General features: G+C 40.1%; 1 protein-coding gene across 4 annotated transcripts in view; it reads left to right on the top strand.

The window, feature by feature from the left end:
• GRIN2A (glutamate ionotropic receptor NMDA type subunit 2A) overlaps nt 1–18,776 on the top strand; it is a 428,905-nt gene that overhangs the window by 284,138 nt on the left and 125,991 nt on the right. For all 4 annotated transcript variants that reach the window (XM_054668020.2, XM_054668019.1, XM_016928499.4 and 1 more), the window contains 1 exon segment: nt 7,712–7,826. In XM_054668020.2, coding sequence (XP_054523995.1) covers nt 7,712–7,826 — 115 coding nt within the window.

Genomic DNA, 18,776 nt, shown 5'->3' with positions numbered 1-18,776 from the left:
TCTGTGAAAATGAAAGTATCTTGAGAATTGAAAAGAGGTTAAAGAAAACAGTGACTGTGTTTTCAAAAACATGTAAATTAAATGACAAACGAAGAAACTGTGACACCCAAGCAGTTCAAGGAGGCATTTAAGGGACACTGTGATCCAGGAAATGTCCCTGGGAACTTCAGAAATGGCAAAGCAGATGGAAAATTAACCGAAAATTGAGAAACACTAAATGGGTTATGGTGGCATTTGTGAAACAGTAAGAGAATTAAAGTCTAAGGGGGAAATAGTGAATAATAAATATGTCTAGAGAACATCTCAAATAATTAGATTTTGGAAGTTAAAGGAGACTTATGACTATAAGACGAAAGAGATAAAATAGAAATCTGGAGGAATGAGATATTTTAAGTCATAGTTAAAGAAGCTTATGCAGCCCATTATGGTTGGCTGTTCACACAAGGACAGAGGGACTCTGGAAATGAGTACACTAAATGGCAAGGGGAAGCATGGCTTTAAAAAGCATTGCATTTGTAGTAGGGTGTTAGAAAATATGACAGGGTGGAAAAAGAGTGAAAACTGCATGGAAAATTTGCATCAATGTTAACTACTATTTATTAATAGCTGTATACCAGGCACTGTGCTAGGCATTTTATGCAAACTATGAAGTTAGGTGAAACCATATGAAACTGTCATGGCCAGTCTGTATGGTTTAACTTAATCCATTTTTGCCAAAAAAAAAAAAAAAAAAAAAAAAAAAAAAGGAAATGGAGGCTCAGTAGATTTTAAATACGCTGCCCAAGGTGCCAGGTACTGTCTCACTGTAAAGCCTATTCTCTTTCCTCGATGTCATGAAACCTCAACAACATAGAAGCAGCAAGTTATTCTTTTATTCATTCTGCACATGTTCAGCACCAGCTCTGTGGCACACACCCTGTTTAGCACTAGAAATATAATACTAAGCAAGGCAGATGAGGTCCCTGCTTCCATGATTACAGTCTACCAGTTAAAAACAAAAGCAAAAGCACAAAGAGAGTCTAGAACAGCTGTCCATTAGAAATATAATGCAAGTCACATGTAACTTAAATTTTCTGGTGGCCCATTAAAAAAGTGAAGAGAAGCAGATAAAATTAATTTTAATAATATATTTTATTTAACCCAACATGCCTAAACTACTCCAACATGAAATCAACCTAAAATTATTTATGACACCTTTTACTCTTTTGAAAAATACAAAGTCTTCAAAATTCTGTGTGTATTTTTACATGGATGGCACATTTCAATTCAGACTAACCACATTTCAAATGCTCAATAGCTACACGTGGTTGGTGGCTATCTAACGTGATAGCAGGCCTAGTGAGAATTGGACAATTCTGGCCCCGTTTATATTCAATCATAATATAGGAAATATAGGAAATATTGTCTACCTATTTTTCAATGTTATCTCTGATCACCATGCATCACCATTCATAGAGCACAAAACACAAGGGGAAGAGAAATGTTTATTTAACCTGGACTTCAGCTTCATACACTTAATACTGTAAATACCAGAGGAAATGTGTATATATGTATGTATTTTATGTATTTTATATATATATATAAAATATGTACATATATATATATAATATGTGAATATATATGTATTTAGTGTTGTGACTGTCACTGGCAATAAAAAACAACTTAGCACTTTACCACCAGTGGATGACAACACAGAAGTCGTCTTGGCAAATCACTAGAGTCTTCCCCTTCTCTATTTGCCAGCATGCTTCTGTGTACTTATTGCTCCTGATGGAGATATTGAAGCTGTAATTTGAGGCTTAGAAGCAGTCAGAATTTCTGACATTTTATCTGACCACTAAAGCTTTATGATCAATTTTGTAGAGATAAACAAAACAATGATAAGATTTTACTGTTTAATACAAGTGCCCACAGGTGTTAATGGGAACTGATCAATGTGGTGTAAAATGGTATTTCCCTAGGTAAAGAACTCTGCTCTGGAGCAAGTTTAAATGGGAAGAAAGCCCATGGAAATATGGATTGTCCTTCCTAGAAATTGGATGGGGGAATCGAAGGTAATAGGTACTTGCTCCCTGCCAACTTCATAATGAAATTACTGTTCAGCAGAAATTTCTGTTAGAGGGTTCCCCCCACCCCAAGGGACTGAAGACTTTTAATAGAAAAAGACAATATTAACATTGAGTATATGGAGTCATTCACCCAGAATATTGAATCTTAGAGGAACACAGAAAAATCTGAAGCATGAGGATTTCTGCATAGTTATTTTCATATAATCTGAAGAACAGTGTTTGCACCTCAGTAATCACTCTGCTAATTCCATCTGATTTTACTACCAAATGGAAGAAAAGGGAACAAGTGGAGAACATGGAGATGGGAAATTAAAGAAGGAGATTTTAAGCAAATCCAAAGAAAGGTGCTTAACTGCGTATGCTACCTTCTTGATTAAAACAATCGCTGTGTTGGCTGGGCATGGTGGCTCAGGCCTGTAATCCCAGCACTTTGGGAGGCCAAGGCAGGTGGATCATTTGATGTCAGGAGTTCAAGACCAGCCTGGCCAACATGGTGCAACCCTGTCTCTACTAAAAATATAAGAATTAGCCGGGAGTGGTGGCAGGTACCTGTAATCCCAGCTACTAGTGAGGCTGAAGCAGGATAATTGCTTGAACCTGGGAGGTGGAGGTTGCAGTGAGCTGAGATTACACCACTGCACTCCATCCTGGGTGGCAGAGTGAGACCCTGTTTCCAAAAAAAAAAAAGTTGCTGTGACATTCAGTTCATGTTACGCAACCTTGTGAATGGCTCTCCCCAGGACCAAGTGTCTTTATCGAAACCAAAACATTTGTTCCCTAATCCAGCATTTCCAAACAGATAACAAACTGGATATTTCCAAATTTCTTGATAATTTACTAAATTTTTCAGTTTTCCCACATTTGGGGCACTAGGTAGACTCAACCTGAACTACATTCACCCCAAAGTGTTGGATAATTGAAACCTGGCTTAAGATCTCATTGTACTCAATAAGAAACACCTCAGTGAGTTGGCCACCCTAATTATCAACTTAGGGCAGCAGGTACAGAGTGACTGGTAACTTATTTTCTGCTAGCTGAGGTAAAGGCCACTGGTGGTCTTTGTCGGTAGTTTTTGTATTGAAATTCCATTGCAGTTGCCTGCCTATCTGTCCAATCTCTTCATTCCACCTGTTGCTTTCTTTGACCGTCGTCTCTATTCGTTGCTTGGGTTACTACAAAGCCTCATCTGTTTGCCCATCTGCCTCTTACAAACTTGCATTTCAAGCCTCCATTCCAAATAAACACAGGATGAAGTCTAAACTCCATGGTACAGTCTATATAGTACTTGTTTATCTGACTCCTGCGTCTGTCTCTAGCGTCCTCTCCCAAGTTACTTTCCCACTTGCCCCCAACTTATTGTGAACTGATGGCAGCTCATTGAACACATCATGATGTTTCAGGGTTTTCTGCCTTGGACTTTGCATTTTCTCCATGTACATGAGCAAGAGCTGCTCAACTTTTCCTTCCTCTTCCTTCTCAGCACAACCCAAATCCCTTTAACTTTGTTTCCTTTTTCCAGTCATGGAATCACCATAGAATTAGCCACTGCTTCTCTTATGCTTTCCAACAACTTAGTCCATATCTCTATTTTTACACTTATTGTTCTTCGTTATAGTTATTTTGTGTGTCCCTCTCCCCAACCTTGAAAAATTAAGTATTTTTGGTCATTTTTGTATCATTTTCATAGCATAGTTCTGGTACAGGGTGTGATACATAGGAGATGCTCAAACATGCCTAATGGATGGAAGAATGGATGAACGTATTAATGAATGTATTGATGGATAGATGGATGGATGGATGGATTAATGGATTGATGAATGTATTGATAGATGGATGAATGGACAGGTAAATGTATTGATGGATAGATGAATGACTGCATTGACAGATGTTTGGAAGGGTAGATATATAGATGGATGAATGTATGGATGGGTGGATTTCCCTTTGGTGATGATCTGTCAACATACTTGCCAAACATTAACTGAGCCCCCACAGTATGCCAGACAATGTGACAGGGCTAAAAATAACCATGGGAAACGGAACCAAAATGTCAGCTTAAAAAATAAAAACAGCTTAACTTAGGCTCAATTAGTTACTTTGAAGTCCTGCTAATAATGAGGAATTTGACTCCAGTTCTCCACTAAACAGTCCATGCAAATATCTTCTTTAGAGTCTCAATAAGAGGTGTGAGGTGGAGCACACCTAGCCGTGTGTATCTGGACCATGTTCATTTAGTTCATCAAACTCCAGCCAGGAAACATCAAAGGGGAGAAGGAAGAGAGAAAAAAAAGTTTCAATTGTCTAGATAATGAATGGTTTTTAAGCCGTGAACAAAAATGTTCAAGTCCCCTCAAGTGCAGAGAAGCATTTTCACTTCTGCCCCTATTGGCTGCAAATCTGAGTGTATCACTCCTCTACTTAAAATCTTTCCTGGCTCACCATGACCTTCTGAACAAATCCAAACCCTTCAGTGTGTCCATTATGATCTGGCTTCAGGGATCCTCTCAGACTCATCCCACTGCACATAATATAACCATCTGCCTTACTAAGCCGTTTCCTACTTCCTCTAGCATGTGTTACTACCTTTGCTGACTCTTTACTTAAGATGATCCCTCTGCCCAGAATGTTTTCTCCTGCCTCAACCCCTTCACCCATTAAGATTCCCTGGGAAGCCCTCCCCAAATTCCCCAGGTTGAGTTAGGGACCCTTTTGTCTGTGTTGTCTCACCTTCTTATATTTACTCTCCATCAGTGAATAAGTGGCATTATAGGTACTGTCATTGTTTATGTGTCTATGCCATTGAATTATAAGAATGTGGGTAAGAAAGAAGACAAACACTGTGTTTTTTATTTCTGTATCTATAAGACTTACTATAAGCCCTGACCTATATACCAGGCATACAGTAAATATGCTTTCTTTGACCGTCGTCTCTATAATAAATAGAGTAAATAGTTGTTAAATCAAGAAAATACCCTTCGGGCAGGCGTGGTGGCTCATGCCTGTAATCCCAGCACTTTGGGAGCCAGAGGCAGGCAGATCACCTGAGGTCAGGAGTTTAGGACCAGCCTGGTCAACATGGCAAAACCCCGTATCTACTAAAAATACAAAAATTAGCTGGGCATAGTGGTGGGCACCTGTAACCCTAGCTACTTGGAAGGCTGAGGCAGGAGAATCATTTGAACCTGGGAGGCGGAGGTTGCAGTGAGCCAAGATCGTGCCAATGCACTACAGCCTGGGCTACAGAGTGAGACTCCGTCTCAAAAAAAAAATAACAAAAATAAAAACAAAAAACAAAAAACCTTTCTAGGAAGTGATAAGAGATACCCCAAATAAACCAAATAGAATAGTGATTATCCTTTGTTCCTTCTAGAATAGCGGTGTTTTAGTTTTCTGTTTGTTAAAGTATTTGATTGCAGAGAACTTGAAGAATACACAGATACACACACAAAAAAAATGAAAAATACCCGTAACCCTTTTAGACATAGACAAGCCCTGTTTTTATCCTCTTTTCTGCTGCTTTAACATTAAATAGTAAGCATTTTCTCTGCATCATTAATTTGTCTTCAAAAACATGATTTTCAATGACCCGAATAGTCTGTTGAATAAATACACAATATTTGCTCTTTTCCTTTTCCCCAATTTCTTCACTTTGTCCTTGGAAACCAGATTCTCCCCCACACAACACACCCATCAGTCGCTTCTGCACCATGCTGGTCCAGGGATGTACATGTGACCCATTAGGCCAGTGTCTCTTTTTAAAATTTCTTGTAGCCTAGTTCTCTTCTTCTTCTGCTGCTTCTTTTTTTTTTTTTCACTTTTTAGCATCTCTGGATGTTAATGGAATATGAAGCAAGTGACACAGTATCTTTCTGGGGAAGTCTTTGAATGCTTCAATCCACCATATTGTATGTATCTTGTGTCTGCTGAGTGGCCACCACCATGTTGTCTCAGATGTCTTTAACGACATCACATTTTTCTCAAGCTGCAAGGAGAGTGGATCCCTTGGGGAACCTCTCAGCTGAAATCTGGGAGATGAAGTCTGCCTTGGCTCTCTGAGTTCAGCCTGAGTACAGGCCAAGGTGGCTTTGAGGAGTGATGAGGGTATAAATGTTGTAAGGCAGATAGATGTTACCTGCAATGAAAACACCTAGACCAAAAGTTAAGTTTATACATGTTATGTAAGGTAGATTCTAGGAGTCATCGTTGATGCCTCTTTCTCCCTTCCCCTCATCTAATCTTTCACTAAATACCTCCTAAATATCTCTCCACTCGGTCTTGTTCACTGTTGCTTTTTCTCTTCCTCCTTCTCTTCTTCTTTGGCCACAACCAGAGTCAAAGCCACCATTATCTTTGACCTGGTTTGTAAGAATAGCATAATTAGTCCCTCTGTACCCGCTCTGGTTCCCCTCCAATCTATTCTCTACACAGCCTTCAATTGACATGATCTATTACCTCTTTGATGTCACCCTCGCTTCTATGTCTTCCCATAGTTTTTTTTGTTTGTTTGTTTTTCTGAGACAGGGTTTCACACTTGTTGCCCAGGCTGGAGTGCAATGGCACGATCTCGGCTCACCGTGACTTCTGCTTCCCGGGTTCAAGCAATTCTCCTGCCTCAGCCTTCTGAGTAGCTGGGAATACAGGTTTGCACCACCATGCCCAGCTAATTTTTTTGTATTTTTAGTAGAGACGGGGTTTCTCCATGTTGGTCAGGCTGGTCTCAAACTCCTGACTTCAGGTAATTCCCCTACCTCAGCCTCCCAAAGTGCTGGGATTACAGGTGTGAGCCACCGTGCCTGCACCTTCCCACGGTTTTAAGACAGACATTTAACATGGTCTCTAAAATCCTACACTTTCTGTTCCTATTCATCTTCTCAGCCTCACCTGATCTCACATTTTCCTGTCTTTCTCTGCTTCAGCCTCTCTGGTCTGCATTCAGTTCCTGGTATGCACACCACAGAGTCTTTGCACATGTTGCCTCTTTTGCCTGTTTGTGTCTTTTCTTGCCTAGTTAATGCCAATTGAGCCTTCAGGTCAAGCTGCACTTCCTCAGCCTTGCCTCACCCCTATTTCACTTTCTTATAGCATACTCTCCCGTCCCTTGTATCATTTGTCATAAATCTGTGATTAATCAATTCATGTCTATCCTCCCCCTTAGACTCTAAACTTCATGAGGGTGGGAATCATGTTCATTTTCTTATTTACCCTGAACCAACTAGCTGAGTCCTGACATATAGCAAATGCTTCATATATATTAGTTGAATAAATAATGAATAATGGAATGTCATTTTTTCAACATTGAATGCCATGTGGTTTATGAGCAAGCAGCTTCCTTCAGGGAAGTTTGTTAGAGTATAATAGAATGTGTTTTCAGATCTTCCTGTAAGAAGATCATTTGAATATAGGTCTATGAATCTGGCAGGACAAAAAGCTTACATTCCACGTGTTAATTACAGTCAATTACTAAAGCATGGTCAACTAGCAATGGTTGCATGGTTATTAATACTTCTGCAGAGAGGCTTCTTGTGATGAATATAGCATTGTAAGTTTATAATTTTTCAGTATTCCATTAATGGTGGCATCCACTTCTTTGTTTGATTGCTCTAATTCTTTCCTAAAAATTTGTCCTTCTCTCTTCCCCTTTCTAGATTTATGGTCAATGTTACATGGGATGGCAAAGACTTATCCTTCACTGAGGAAGGCTACCAGGTGCACCCCAGGCTGGTGGTGATTGTGCTGAACAAAGACCGGGAATGGGAAAAGGTGAGCATCCTTCTGTGTGCTGAATGCAGGGGAGGGAAGAAAGCATGGGGAATAAAGGGGCTCACAGTGCTTCTTTCTCCCACGCATTTCCTGTCGAGCTCTCTAGATCCCATCTCACAGCCAAGAGCACGTCTTTCTTGCAACAAGGCAGACTAAATCTGTAAGGTGCAATTGGAATGCTTTCCCTGGGTGAACTGTGGTAATTGTGTGGTGCGCTCTATGTCTGTTCTCAAATCCCAGTAGGAAAGGTCTGAACTAAGGATAATTAAAAGACAGTGAAGTTTGGGTTGCAGCATTACACTAGTAAGTGTTGACTATATAGCAATGATCATACAAGTTTGCCTAAACTTCCTAATTGTGTACCATAATCATTGCCATATGAACGAACCCTCTGTATTTTCATGTACTCAGTCTTTTGCTTTAAATAAACTAATTATAAAAACTTAAATGTATCACTTCTGTAAATCATGAGTTAGAGAGGGAGGTTATTTTTCTTATAAAGCGTATTTTCAACTACATGTATATTAGCTATTGAAAATACAAAAAATCGTTTGCAAAGAAAAAAATCATCATCTTATGTACCATACATGTCATGACCTGGGTCAGAGAGGAGAGATGTCACAGGGAATTTACAGATGATCTCATACATACAATGACAATATCTGGTTCAGTTGCCCTCCCTCCTCCTCCATAATTAAATGCTTAAGTTAGTCGCTACAATTTCTTATAAAGACTAGAATAAAAGCGATCAGAAAGCCTTTGTTGTTATGTTGTTATCTTATTTTTTTGTTTTGTTTTTTGACAAGCAATGCATGACCTCTGAACTACTTCAGCATCTTGAAATTTATCTTCACTTAGTATATCAAATGGAGGCCTGAGTGACCCTAGAGGGAAGGAAGATATAGGATGTGCTGTGGGAGACATAATGTAATTGACTGAAATCAGGGGGAAATACTATACAAACAGAAGCATTGACTCTGGGGAGACAATGACAGATTCCTAGAAAAGAACAGTGAGGAGGAAGCTTAGGAAAGTTTTGCATCCTACACCCAGCAACTATAAAATGCACAGCCTTTCGAGTGCACATGGGAAATCCACCAAAGTAGACTACATTCTGGAGCATAAAACAAAAGTCTCAATGTGTTTAGAAGAATTGAAATAATGGAGGATGCATTCTTTGATCATAACAGCATTAAAATAAAAATTAGTAACAAAAATATATCTAGAAAATCTCCAAATATTTGGAAATGGCAACACACTTCTAAACAACCTATAGGTCAAAGAAGAAATCAGAAAGACATTAGAAAATACTTCAGTCAGAATGATAATGAAAACACAAAATATCAAAATTTGAGGAATAAGATTGAAGGCATACTAAGAAATTCATAGCTTTAACTGCTTATAATAAAAAAGGAAAGTGTGAATTCAGTGTCAATGATTTAAGCTTATAAATTTAGAAGTTAGAAAAGAGCAAAGTGAACAAATGAAGTAGAAGAAAAAAATCATAAATACACGAGTAAAAATCAACAAGGTGGAACACAAGCCATAGAAAAAAATCAACAAAGCCAAAAGCTAGTTCTTTGAAATGACTAATAAAATTCACAGTCGCTAGCAATAATGATCACACAAAAGAGAGAAAACACAAATAAGCCAATATTAAAAATGCAAGAGGGACTATCACAGACACTATAGATCCTACAGGCATTAAAAGATAAAAAGAATATTATGAAAAATTTATGACAACAAATTCAACAATATAGATAAAATGGGCAAATTCTGAAGAAACACAATTTTCTACAACTGAGATGTAGGACTTGACAATCCGAATAGCTCATATTTGCTGAAAAACTGAAAATATACCTAAAAACTTTCCCATTTTAAAAAGACAAAAGAGAAACTCCTGGCCTAGATGGCTTCGTCTATATATAACAAACATTTAAAAGAAATAACAGCACTCTATACAAAGTTTTTCAATATGTTACTAATCATAATCTAATAATATATTTTAAAAAGGATAATACATCATGGATAAGTGGGGGCTATCTGAGGAATGCAAGATTAGTTTAACATTTAAAAATTAAATTAATTTACCACATTAACAGAGTAAAGGGGGAAATATGGTCATTTCAATAGATGCGGAAAAAGCATTTGACAAAATTCAATATCCAGTTATGATAAAGATGGTAAATTCCTCAATCTGATAAAGGGTATCTATGAAAAACCTATAATATATATATCAATTTATATATATTATATGCACATACGCATATCATGAGATACTTTATTTGACAATTTTTAAGTTTTTCTATCTTATTCTAAGTTAGGCTATGGTGCATAAAATATATATATTAAATAAGCTTATATCTTATTTAATGATGAAATAATGAAAATAGATCCACATAGGCACATTCAAATGATTTTTGATCAATGATTATGACAACAGGGAAAAGGAAAATCTTTTTAATAAATGGTATTGGATAAACAGGCAATCTACATGGAAAAAAAAAAACCTTGACCCATTGCTCACATCATGCATGCACACATAATTACCTGAAATAGATTACAGGCTTAAATGTGAAAGATAAAACTATCTAGAAGAAAATGTAGGAGAATATTTTTGTGATCTGTGAGCCTCAGATTTCTTAAACCAAATATGAAAAACCATTAAGCAGTAAACTGTACTTCATCAAAATTTAAAACTTTTGCTCATCTAAAGACATTGTTAGAAAATAAAAAAGAGGGCTGGGCGCAGTGGCTAACAGTTGTAATTCCAACACTTTGGGAGGCCAAGGCAGGTGGACCACCTCAGGTCAGGAGTTCAAGACCAGCCTGACCAATATGGTGAAACCCCGTCTCTACTAAAAATATAAAAATTAGCTGGGCATGGTGGTGTGCACCTGTAGTCCCAGCTGCTTGGGAGGGTGAGGCACAAGAATCACTTGAATCCAGGAGGTGGAGGTTCCAGTGAGCCAAGATTGAGCTACTGCACTCCAGCCTGGGCGACAGAACGAGACTCCGTCTCAGCCCCCCTGAGTAGCTGGGATTACAGGCATGTGCCACCACAGAGGCTAATTTTTTATATTTTTGGTAGAGATAGTTGCACCATGTTGGCCAGGCTGTTCTCAGACTCTTGACCTCAAGTGATCCACCCGCCTCGGCCTCCCAAAGTGCTGAGATCACAGGCGTGAGCCACGCGCCTGGCCAAAAACTGTGTGTGTGTTTTTTTTGTTTGTTTTTTAATAAACGTACACATACACACACAAATCTTATCCAGCAATTTTACTCCTAGTTATTTATCCCAAAGAAAGATAAACATATATCCAAAAAGTAATACTTGTACAAGAATGTTCATTGCAACTTTATTCATTATAGCAAAACATCAGAAATAATTCAAATGTCCATCAACAAGGAAATGGATGAACAAATTATGGTATATTAATAAAACAGAATGGCCTAGTAATATGTACAACAACATGGATGAATTGAAAAACATTATATGGAATCAAAGAAAGACACGAAAGATTATATTACGTGAAGACATGAAAGATTATATTGTGTGATTCCATTTACATAAAGTTCAAGGGAGGCAAACGTTCCCTATGGGGTTAGATATCAGAATAGTGGTTGCTTCTGTGGGTGAGTGCAGTTGACAGGACAGGGGCACAGGGAATTTTCTGGAGTGATGGCAGTTATTTCCTATCTTGAACATTTGTCAAAAGGCATCAAATTATGACACAAGATCCATTCATTTTGTTGTATGTCATTGTGCTTAGTTTAAAAAAAAACCTAAATCCGGGCCGGGCTTGGTGGCTCATGCCTGTAATCCTAGCACTTTGGGAGGCCAAGGCAGTCAGATTGCCTGAGCTTAGGAGTTCAAGACCAACCTGGGCAACATGATGAAATCCCGTCTCTACTGAAATACAAAAAATTAGCCCGGCATGGTGGTGGTGCCTGTAATCCCAGCTACTCAGGAGGCTGAGGCAGGAGAATCACTTGAACCTGGGAGGCAAGGGTTGCAGTGAGCTGAGATCGCACCACTGCACTTCAACCTGGGTGACAGAGCAAGGCTTTGTCTCAAAACAAAACAACAAAACCTTAAATCCTTCAGATCGGGATACCCAGCACAATTAACTAACAATTTTCACTGAGCATTCATATTTAACCCCCTGACATGAATACCAATTATAACAATATCCATTGCTTATTGATCACCTCTTGTATTGATCCTTCAGTTGATCCACCGGAGCCCTGACTTCATGGTTCGTCTATTCATTTTTTTATTCAACAAATAGTTATTAAGTGCCTACTGTGTACCAGGCCCTATCCTTGATGCTTGGAGTCCATCATAAACAAGAGAAAAAATATTTTCTGTACTCAAGAAACTTAGATCTTAGTGTGTATATGGAGGAGATGGAGTCGGCTGGGATTCTATGGGCTTCTGTCATGCTTAAGGAAAGTGTTAGCATCTAGTTAACTGTCCTTGGTTTTAACCTCCTTTCTTCCCTCTTATACACCCTGTAGCCCACCATGCAAGTGATTTGCAACTCCATGAATGTATATACTGGGTTCCTTCATGCATTTGGGACTTTGAATATGCTTTTGTTGTTGTTATTGCCTATAATGTTTTCTTATATCATCACTTTCTCTTATCCATCTTTCAAATCGTGATTTTTTTTCCTCTTACACATGTAAAGCCAAAATGCAATTCATGTTTTTTTTCTAATCATCCATAGGAGGTAGAGAGTTGGAGCCTTTCTGCCTTATGTTGTTGCGTTTTGGGGTTTTCAACCTTTTGATGTTACACAATCTGCGATTCACTTTTGGAGCCACCAAATCATTCCCTTTGGTTGGTTTTAACCAGTCCTGGAGCAGGCTTGGCTCACACCTGTGAATTTTCTGTGTTACCTTAGAATCTGACTCATCTTCCAGGGAGCCGGTACACAAGGAGGCCACTGCAGTGCAGGTGACAGCTGCCCTTGATACACTCCATTTCCAGATACAGAAAATGCCTTTTAATATTTTGTGGGCCTTTCTTCAAATTCCTGTTGAAACATAGAAATTTCCCATAAAAGGCAGCTTTGGGAATTGCTGCTGAGTTGAGCTTAGAATGCACAAATGCTGCCTGTAGTTGCTCTATCCTCTTGGCACTCAGGGGATCTAGTGCTTCAGAAATAACTCCGTGTGCTTCTGTCTCTAAGAAAGAGAAAGCCAGTGGAGCAGGTAAATACCAGTCGTGTTACCCTTAAAGCTGCCCCCCGAGCACTACACGCTGGTACAGCAGGTCAGCAGAGGGGAAGGACTGCTGAGGAGGGAGCTGTCATTCTGGGACTCGGAGGCGATTTCTTTTCATCTCCGAGGTCAACCAGTGGCGTCACTGAAAGCAGCAGCATGTAATGAGGGTGTCTGGGAAAACACGACAAGCCCTTAGAGGGGCATTTGCTTTTTTCCGGGCCTTTGTAGGTGGCCGGTGTGGATTATACAGACGCCAAACACCAGGCCTGCCTGTATACTGCAGACACAGAACTCAGAATGGAGCAGACTTTCTCTCACAAATCGGGACTTCCATGCCTTTTCTCTCTCCCTTGTTCTTCAGTGATTTGGGTCTGCCTTAGAGTTTGATGAGTCCAAGGCTTCCCAGAGATGCTCAGAAACAAAACCCTAGATGCCTCAACCTCAGCCTCAGAAGACCCTACAGCCTCAAATTCCTAGGCGTAAGGGGTCTTCCTGCCAATTAGCAGTCTAGGCTAGTACAACCAATGCCACGTGTATGCCAGCTCTGTGGCCAGCAGTTCATTAGGTACCAGGAATGCTACAAGGATGTGTAGGAAACTATGTGTCTTCTCAAGTAGCTCATAATAGAGAATTAAGCCAACCCTGGAACAAATGGCTATAAGTGCTACATAGGCGGAGAGAAGGGTGAACTTGGCCCAGTCAAGAAATTCTCTAGCCGTGCACGGTGGCTCACACCTGTAATCCCAGCACTTTGGGAGGCCGAGGTGGGTGGATCACGAGGTCAGGAGATGGAGACCATCCTGGCTAACATGATGAAACCCCGTCTCTACTAAAAATACAAAAAAAAAAAATTAGGTGCCTGTAGTCCCAGCTACTCTGAAGGCTGAGGCAGGAGAATGGCGTGAACCCAGGAGGCGGAGCTTGCAGTGAACCCAGATCACACCACTGCACTCCAGCCTGGGCGACAGAGTGAGACTCCATCTCAAAAAAAAAAAACAAAGAAATTCTCTAAGTGAGAATTTCTCACTTAGAGAAATTCTTTGTAAAGCTAGAGGCATTGGAGTTGAGCCTTGAGTAATAAATTGGATTGCTCTAGGCTGAACTACTTATTCTACCTGAAAAAAAATGCTTTGAGAATAATGCTGTTTACCATTTTAGGGTTATAGTAGCTTTGTTTATTTTATTATTTATTTATTTATTTCAAGACAGAATCTCACACTATCACCCAGGCTGGAGTACAGTGGCACGATCTGGGCTCACTGCAACCTCTGCCTCCCAGGTTCAAGCAATTCTCCTGTCTCAGCCTCCCGAATAGCTGGCATTACAGACACGTGCAACCACTCCTGGCTAACTTTTGTGTTTTTAGTAGAGATGAAGTTTCACCATGTTGGCCAGGCTGGTCTTGAACCCCTGACCTCAGATGATCCACTGGCTTCAGCTTCCCAATGTGCTGGGATTACAGGCATGAGCCACTGCGCCCGGCCTTACAATAGCTTTAAAATGAAAATATATGTGTGTTTATGCATACACCTATATACACATACAGGCTAGCTTTTAAAAATTTGTTTAAGTTAACAAATAAAAATTGTAGATATTTTTAGTGCACATGACGTTTTGATATATTTGTACACTGTGGAAAAGCTAAACTGAACTAATTAGTGTATCCTAGACAAACTTTAAAAGGGATATATATTGAGAAAGAGAGAGATAAATAAAGATTTTTGAAGTTTTGACTTTAAATGTAAATAGGACAAAACACATAAATATTAAAGTAAAACAAGCCTTTTATTCCCCAGAGAAGATCCAATTAAAGATCATACCAATGTTCCAGAAGACATTAGGGAGACCCTTCCTTGTGTCTTCCTGAAGGAAATGTCCCATTCTCGCTCTGATGGGTCTGTTTTTCTTTTTGTTTTCACCACTCTGTTTACATTTGGTTTCAGGCGCATTTTGCACAGAAATACAACCAGATCTCTCCCTCCAGCCCAGATCTGTCTCATGGCCTCCAGACTTGCCTACAGCACCACACATGGCTGACCCACAGACACCCAATATCACCTTGTCCAAAGTCAAACTCATCATCTTCCTCCCACAGATATGTTTATTCGCCCGTACCCCAACAAAGAAAGCTTTCTTCTTATCCCCGGAGTGTCCCCCAAGCCCTAGTATTCAGCTGTCACCTGTTCCTGATGTTCCTGCCCCTTCAAACATTTTTCCTCTTTGCCAGGGACACCGTTTCCATTGATTCTATATCTGGGTAGCTCAAAGTGGGTCTGCCCTTTTCCACTTCATTTCTGCAGACCTGTATACTAATTTGTAAGAGTGTTAACAGCTTGCTTTGGCGTCGTTTGCTTGCCTGTTCATCTTCGCTTCGACTAGAATCCCCAAGAGGGGAAGGTCTGTTCCTTTCATCTGTGTTTTTTCAGCTTCACCACAAGGGTTTGGGCCTAGTGCACAAATGAACCCCTCTATGATCTGTTGGTATCGACGACTTCAGCTGCCATTTATTAAGAGCTACTCTGTACCAATAACTATGATGACAGTTTTACATTCATTATCCCATTTAGTCATCTAAGTAGTTATTTGTTTAATAGCACTTCTAAAGTAGGTATTCTTCTCCCTGCTTCAGAGATGGAAATTCTGGTTCAGAGAACCAGAGTTTCTCTCTGGTTAGTGACCAGCTTAAGATCTCCCAGCTGGTGTGTGATGGAAGAAGGATGTAAGTGGAGGTCTGCCTGCCCCCGAAGGCTGTGTTCACCACCACTACATCATGTGGAACAACTGGCAGCGGGGGGGGAGGTATTCTAGAGGGGAAATTTAGGGAGTTCCTCCTCCTACCCTTAGAAAGGTGTCTGCTTCCTTTCCTCTCACTGGATGCAATTGATTCTACCTGAACCCAGCTAATTAGAACTCAGGGTATAGGCATTTATTGCATCTCCCAGACCTTGTAATTTTTAACTTTTTTTTAGAGACGTGGTCTCACTCTGTTACCAGGCTGGAGTGCAGGCACAATCATACCCCACTACAGCCTCAAATTCCTGGGCTTAAGGGGTCTTCCTGCCTCAGCCTCCCAAGTAGCTGGGGACACAAGTGCACACCACCTTGCCTGGCTAATTTTTATTTCTTTTGCAGACACAAGTTCTCAATATGCTGCCCAGGCTGGTCTCAATCTCCTAACCTCAAACAGTCCTCCCATCTTGACCTCCCAGAGTGCTGGGATTACAGGCATGAGGCACCGCACCCGGCCCCTTCTATTTTTTGGTCTACAGTAGTTTCATCTTCCAATTTGTCTCATTAAGGGAGGGGATGCACCCCATATGTTATGTCTTGTGTGAAATAAAGTAGATTCCAGTTATAGGATTCCTAGTACAGATATGATAAAGGAGATCTTACAAAAGCTATGATTGCTCTCTTGAGTCTGTGGTTCTGACTGTGGTGTATCATTGTGCTATCAGGTCTAGTGAGGCATAGTGATGCATGGGGTGCAATTATTACATGATGTGGTTTGTAATTATAGAATGCTATAGCTCCCTCCTATCTAAATTATTGTATTTTAGCTCCCTCTCCTTGCCATCTCTTTCCCATCACTACTACCACATTTAGCCTAGCAGGGCCCAGTGAGTTTCAAGATCTCAAGAAAACATGCAGGTTGTTAGTGTCAGTTTGCCTCTGTGTGTGTTTGTGTGTGTGTGTGTTGTGTGTGTGTATGAGATACCAGTAGTCTTCAAAAAAGTTCAGCCAGAGGGTGGAAGTATTTATGCAAACATTGTTCTTGGCTTCTGCGCACACATCCCAGTGAAGATTATGTAAAAGAAATCATGGAGAAAAATTGTAATTGTGAGGACACCGGTAAATGACAATTGATAGAACGATTATGTGGATTGCTAAAATGGAAGAACATTGTGACACATTCTGCCGGCAGGGAGAAACATATAACAACTCACTTTGCTTAGAAAGACAATAGCAGCCCATTGGTAAAGCCATGAATTCTGGCCACGGCTAGCACTGAGAGCTCACGGTGTGTTTTCAGTCTCTCCTTTACCATTATATCTCTGGTATTCAATAGCAGAGGCTCAATAAGGATTTGGAGAATGAATGGAAAGACTCTTTTCCCCATTAACTTCCCCAAATGAGAAGCATCTTTTAGTATGGGCTTTTTATACGTGTAGTTCCTTGAGCTACCTAGATTAGAATCACCTTGGGAAAGATGTAAAGGCCTTAGCCCTGCCTCAAGTCTATGGAATCAGCATTTCTGATTCTGAATCTGCATGTTTTATAAGCCTCCCTAGTGATTCTCATGCCCATTAAAGATGTAAAGCTACTGCTTTAGGGCATAGACTTACTCTCTGTAACCCTGAAATGGTTTTATTTAGGTCATCCTGTTATCAAGATTCTTGCTTCTTAGCTTTTGTGCTTCTTTCTTCCTTTGGAATATACTGCTCAGTAGCAATGCTTAGGAGAAACTATAGAGGAAAAGGAAAGAAGGAAATTGGAGTCTTGTTGCATCTTGAATAACTTCTGGCAAATGAGAGAATAACAAGGCAAATAAAACGCTGTTTATAGATGTAGTTCAGTGCCTGTTACCTAGATTTTTCTCAATAGATATTGTTATTAAATGATTTTTTTGTTAAAAATTTGTCCCATCAACAGAGATAATAGAACTTAGGGTATTATATAATCCATATTTATTCACACACTTATTTGTCAAAGAAAATTTCCTGAGCACCCACTATGTGCAAGTCATATCTGAGGGTTGCAAGGCAGATAAGACATCTGGTTTTCAAGAGACTTAGAGTCTAACGGGGCACTAAGAGATGCTCGTAACTGCAGGAGAGCATGTGAGGTGCCATAAAGATGTTTTGGCAACTCCAGGTGTTTAGAGAAGAGAGATGTTATAGGGAGGCAGAAGAATCAAGGGCATTTGTATGGAGGATTTCTCGTTTGAACAAGGTCTCAGAGAATAAGCAAGATTTGGATTTCTGAATATGTGTGAGGAGGCCATTCCATGCAGTGGGAAAAAGTCAGGTTCAGAGGCAAGAGTGCCCAAGGCCCATCTGGAGAAGAGTTCAATGTGATTGAAACATAGCTGTGTGGTATGCAGAATTCTTAGAATGGTCTCCAGTGACACTTGGCCTTTTCTAAGCCTCTCCCCTGGGAGTATGTGACATGATGAGCTGTCACTCCTTGGTTTTATTAGGCCACATGGCAGAAAGGACTTCTCAGTTGACTTTGAGTTACTCAACAAGGAGATTATTGGGGTGAGCCTCACCCAATCACATGACCCCTTTAAAAGTAGAAAGTTTTGTGCAGCTATTAGGTTGGGGCAAAAGTAATCGCGGGTTTTGCCATTTAAAAAAAACAGCGAAAACTGCAATTAGTTTCACACAAGCCTAATAGTTGCAGAAAGAAATTTGGAGTGTCAGAATGCTTAGTCTGACTTCTACATTTGAGGATCGAGGGGGCTCCATGATAAGGAATGCAGGGGCCTCTAGGCACTGTCAGTCCCTAGCTGACCTCAGACATATAACCCCAAGGAGGTGAGCTTGCCCAACAATCTGAGTGAGCTTGGAAGTGGATTCTTCCAAGATCCTCCAGATATGAGCCCAGCCTGGGTAGTGCCATGATTTTGGCCTTGTGACACCCTGAGCAAAAACCCAGCTGAGCCCGCTAGGACTTCTGACCTGCAGAACTGTGAGATCATAAACAGGTGTTGTTTCA

Source organism: Pan troglodytes, chromosome 18, assembly GCF_028858775.2.
Source record: "Pan troglodytes isolate AG18354 chromosome 18, NHGRI_mPanTro3-v2.0_pri, whole genome shotgun sequence".
Classification (NCBI taxonomy): Eukaryota; Metazoa; Chordata; class Mammalia; order Primates; family Hominidae; genus Pan; species Pan troglodytes.
This window is presented reverse-complemented; position numbering and strand designations above follow the sequence as displayed.